General features: G+C 37.8%; 1 protein-coding gene across 1 annotated transcript; it reads right to left on the bottom strand.

Moving 5' to 3' along the window:
- LOC109242747 (U-box domain-containing protein 4-like) lies at positions 1,522–4,742 on the bottom strand. Its single transcript, XM_019409598.1, has 2 exons — positions 3,267–4,742; positions 1,522–2,243 (listed from the first exon to the last, which is right to left on the bottom strand). Exons 1-2 carry the CDS (start codon positions 4,533–4,535, stop codon positions 2,181–2,183), a joined length of 1,332 nt encoding a protein of 443 aa, XP_019265143.1. The 5' UTR covers positions 4,536–4,742; the 3' UTR covers positions 1,522–2,180.

Raw genomic sequence — 5,507 nt, 5'->3', positions numbered from 1 at the left:
ACGGGCGCTTACTAAAGAACGAAGCTAGGTCGCCAAACTATTGGGGTCGTTGCACCGGATCTTATTCTCCCGGCATAAAACTGCCAAATTGTCACAATCTGCACCCACAGACGTGACTTAGTGTCAACGATATGAGAGGAGAATAATAAGGTCTCAAATTTAACTCTCAGCTTCATTTGCACAAGTCTTGGTGGATAGTTATTTGGTACCTCATTTGCACAAGTCTTGGTGGATAGTTATTTGCACAAGTCTTGGTGGATAGATATTTGGTACCTCTGCTGATGAAAATATAGCAAGTACCCAACAGAATAGGTAAGGTGCATGCAGATTGACCAAAAAATGGTAGAAATAAGACACTATAAGGGATGGTCTTTAATTTTTAGACTTGGGACAGCTCACCTGATCAATTGGCAAACTTATAAGGTTAAGAGTCAAGAATTTTACCCATGATTAAGTGGGTCGTTAAACTTGAAGTTTTGCTCATTGATTAGGTGAACTGTTCCAAAGGTCAAAAGTTCAAGACCAGCTTATTTCAAGGTCATTGTAAACTTATCCCCGAATGGACTCGGGCACCATCCCATTAGAAAATGTAATTAAAGAAAAGCCCACACCTTAAAACAATTTTGCTTACGCCACGGGCTAAAAAGCCAGTCCTGGTAGGACCAAACCACAGCAGTTCCTCTCCCCTTTACAACCAAAGGAGTAATAATTCAAAGGACCCTACCATGCCTTTGAGCAATACACTGCTCATTTGGTTGGTCCAATATGAAAGTGGAGAACAATTAAATATCAACTGTCACAACGCCCTCCTTTGTGCGTCTGGATATATAGATTAATGGCTCAGAACTTTATCAAACATATCATGCCACATTTTGAGAGTTGTGACTATTATTCCACAGGGTCCCATGGTACATTAAGAGAAACTACTTCACTGTCACCTGAATTTAATAATGGGAGCCCAAATAGAGTTTGGATTATCTTACCATTACCAATGTATAAGAGGGATCAAAATTTGGAGGACCACATTGTTGGCTAACCAACTCATTTAAACACATCTCAATTGACTAAATCTTAAGCAACTCTGCCAGCTAAAAAGTCGCAATGTAATTGAATACAGACAAACATGAGAAGCTAAGCTATATAGGCAATAAATAAAAAAAGGATAGTCTGGTGCACTAAGCTCCCGCTATGCGCGGGGGAGGGAGAGTTCAGGGAAAGGTCAGACCACAAGGATCTATTTTACGCGGCCTTAACCTGCATTTCTACAAGAAATTGTTTCCACGGCTCGAACCTGTGGCCTCCTGGTCACATGGAGGCAACTTTACCAGTCATGACAAGGCTCCCCTTCCATATAGGCAATAAATACATATTAGGAATAAAATGCTACAAATGATGCTAATAAGGAAGGTGGGGTTGCTGCACCTTGTATTCTCACCAAGTGGGAAAGACAGACATCTGATGCTCTCTAGTTGTATAGATGTAGACACAAATTTAACAGCTGTAAAAATGACAACAACCAAATATTGGAGCAAGCATTAAAGCTTGACAAAATTCAGTCATAAAATCAAGAAATATCTCATTAATGGCCATATATGTTACAGCATACACTACAGTATATTCTTGTTCAAGAAAAAAAGAAACTCAAGCATACTGAATAGTTGCTTTTTTACACACTAAAAATCAGAAAATTAGTAACCCTTTCAGAAGAATTTGGACCTCCTAAATAAAATTACTACAACACCAACAAACCCAGTGAATTCCCACGAGTGAGGTCTAGGAAGGATAAGGTTCCTATAAGATGTACGTAGCCTTACCCCTATCCTGGAAGGGCAAAGAGGCTGTTTCGGATAGACCCTCGGCTAAACTCCTAAACAAAACTAAGGGATGATTATCAAATTCTTACCAAACAACTAGGCGAAAAACCTTCTCCCCCAAAAACATACAACAGATAATAATCAGAGAAACATGAGAACCTTCCCACAATCCCTGCCCAGCTCCTCTGTAATACCTACTAAAGAATTCACCTAAATAAGTCAGCTTCCTTAAGCTTCATATTTATTTTTTAGATTACCCGACACATGTCGTGAACTCCTAGATTTGTAACCACTCTGTACAAACTTCTCCGTACCACTTCCTATAGACAGGCGATGCCAATGTAGAAGATCATCTAAGCTACCTTTCTAAGGAGTTGAAGTAGAAACTTCTTGTCTTGGTTCCCTCAAGTATCCGAGTAACGTTTCCGCCTGCCAAAAACAACCAAGCCCCATTAAGATTTGAGTTTTCCATAACAAGGCAACTATCTAAAAACTAGAGCTTCCATTTCATGGGCTAAAAATGAATACGCACACTATACATCACAATCACGGATAACACTGCAACCCGTTTTCAATCTATATATTATTGCAAGCACCAATTTTCAAATATGACAGCATCAAATTCAAGTAAATGCATTTCTCACTAAAGGCACATGGCAACTATAAAGATCCATTTCCAAATTTCTTTTTTGTTTTTTCCATCTTTTCCATGTTTGTATTCCAAATTACATCCAAAAAATGGGAATACTCCATATGACATGACATTGGTTACAAGTCAAAATCTTGAAATATTGCAGTATTAATGTTGAAAACTTAATTTGAGGTTCGATCCAAATATTTGTTATCTAGTTAAATCAATAAGCTGGTAGCATTAATCAAATAAAATATACACCCGGATCAATCAATCAACTATGAATTAATCTGAATTTAGTTGGATTCTGCAATATTATTCCTTTAAATCCACTATGCTCCATTCATGTCTAACAAGTACATCCAAATAGTACTTATCTATAATTTGAAATGATCAATGGCTATTTTATGACAGACCAACAACAACAACAACAACAACAACAACAACAACAACAACAACAACAACAACAACAACAACACAACCCAGTAAAATCCTCACAGACCATCAACAAAAATTCTCACTTTACGATAAACAACTAACACAAGTAATCTATAAATATTCTATCATTATAGTAAACAATGAGACAAGTAAACAATGAAAATTCAATCTTTATGGTAAACAATAAGCCCAAACAAATAAACAAGACTTCCTCTTTATGGATAAAAAATAAGACAAGTTTAATTGAAAAAAGTTCAATCTTTATGGCAAACAACAAGCACAAGTAATTGATCAAGATTCAATCTTCATGGAAAACAAACAATAAGCACAACTAATTGTGATCAAAATTTCCTTCTAATGGCATCAAACAGTAGGAAACTAACCTTATGCTTAGCTTTAGCAGTTCCATTCTGCGACAAGGCAACAAGAGGAGGAATCCCTCCTTCCCTAACAAGAATCCCTCTATTCCACACACTGTCAACACACAGCTGCAGAAGTGTCACCACTGCAAATTCCTTCCCTTTATTACTTCCATCTTCAATCACTTCCACCAGTGCACCAATCCCACCTTCCTCAACAATCTCTTCTCTCCCCGTCTCGATCCCCGCTAAGCTACTCAACACCACCATAGCCTTCTCAGCTAACCCTCCACCCTCCTCACACACTAACCCCACTAACGGCTTCACAGCACCCGCATTCACGGCCCGCTCTTTATTCAACCTCACTGTACACAACTTATACAACGTTGTTAATGCATCCTTTTTACCCCGATTTGTTCCGTTAATTAACAGTGCAACTAACGGCGCAATAGCACCACAAGCACCGATTGAGAGCTTATTTTCATCGATCAAAGCTAAACTTAACAGAGCACAAGCTGCGTTTTGCTTGGACGTTTCCGTCCCCGTTTTTAAAACGTAAATGAGGGATTTTATAGCTCCAGAATTTGTAATTAGGGTTTTATTCGGCTCGTGAAGCGAGAGATTGAGGAGCGCCGTTACGGCGTGTTCCTGAGTCCACGGATCGGAGCACCGGAGGAGCGGCAACAATGCCGGAACCGCGCCGGACTCGCCGATTAATGCGCGATTTTCAGCTCGGTTCTTTGCTAAGAGCCTCAATTTCGCCGCCGCCGATCTCTTCACAGCCGCCGACGGTGACTTTAAACTGTCGACGCAGAGTTTTACCGTCGGTTGAAGATCTTCCGGCTCAATACTCTCTATTATCTCCGTTGAAAACGAATCTCTCTCTAGAAATCCCACGCAAGGTTCAGGTTCGGTTTCGGAGCTCCAGTACTGATCCGAAATTGGAACCTTCGCGAGACGTTCCAACTCGCCGGAGATATCACTGCTACACGCCGAGAAATCACTGAAAGATCTAGAAAGCTCCAGAAATTCCACGTCAGATTTATGAACCGGCGGCGGTGGTTTTTTTGCGAGCTCGCTTAGCCGAAAATCGACAATGGAATCTGTGAGGTTCTCGTAAACCGGACCGGAGTTTTCCGTTTGGTACAGAGTGGACCGGATAGTGCGCATGGACCGGCCAAGTGAACGGTGGCCTTTAGTAGAGGATGGTGGTGGAGTATAGTAATAATTAGGCCGTGTTTGGGTAGTAGAAGAAACATGAGTATGAGAATGAGAATTTTCTAGGAAAACCATAGTCGGAAAATTCACAAGAAAGAGAAAAATAAAGGAGTTTCAAATGAGTGTGAAGAATTCTCAGATTTGTGATGAGTTATTTTAAGAAACTTTCATGGCGGAATTTGAGAGAGAGCTTAAAGGAGTGATGAAAATGGCGGATTTATAAGACAGAGGGAAGAAGAAAGGACGAAAATGAGTGGATGGTGGCTTTGATTTTTTTATTACTCACCTTTTTTCCCGTTAATTGTTATTTGTTTGATAATGACTATCTTAAATAAAGTTTAGTTCTTTTTAACTATAAAAACTGTAAACTATAGTATATTTATTTACTAGTTTACAGAATAAAAAATTAATTGCTAAATTTACAGTCACCTTCAGCTACATTAACTATTTTCTTTTGAGGTTTTATGACAAATCTGGTCAAACAAATGGGGGCTGCGACAGATGACACGTGGTGACACCAGTTGATGTGCTAAGCCTAGTAATTAACTTATGGAATGTCCTTTATCTATCTATTTATATTATATTAATAGCACGAATAAGTCATTTGCTTTTTTAATCCTTTAAAAAGTCATTTTTATATTCGATAAAATAATCATTTAATAATTTTCTAAATATTTGGGATTTCGAAGTTGATTAAAATATTAATAATTAAATTTTTTCATATTTGAACGATGAGGATTTAAATTCAAATATTTAGGATTTCAAAGTCAATTAAAATTTTACTATTCAAAATAAAATATGTTAACTCATAAGTAACATACTAACATTAGTTAGTGCAAGTTACGCTTTCCCCCTCTTTTTTTTATGTTCCTCTCTCAATTTATTTCTACAACTATATGCGTTTAATCCTCCTTTTACTATTTCCTAAAGAAGAAAATATGGACAAAGTCAAATATTATTTGTTGGAAAAAATGAGAATTTTGGTATTTTAGAAGATGATTTAATATGATAATTATTTTTAAGATATACCTTTTGAAAACAATGTTG

The sequence above is a fragment of the Nicotiana attenuata genome, chromosome 2 (genome assembly GCF_001879085.1).
Source record: "Nicotiana attenuata strain UT chromosome 2, NIATTr2, whole genome shotgun sequence".
NCBI classification, from domain to species: Eukaryota; Viridiplantae; Streptophyta; class Magnoliopsida; order Solanales; family Solanaceae; genus Nicotiana; species Nicotiana attenuata.
The sequence above is the reverse complement of the archived record's forward strand: the minus strand, read 5'-3'. Positions and strand labels throughout refer to the sequence as shown.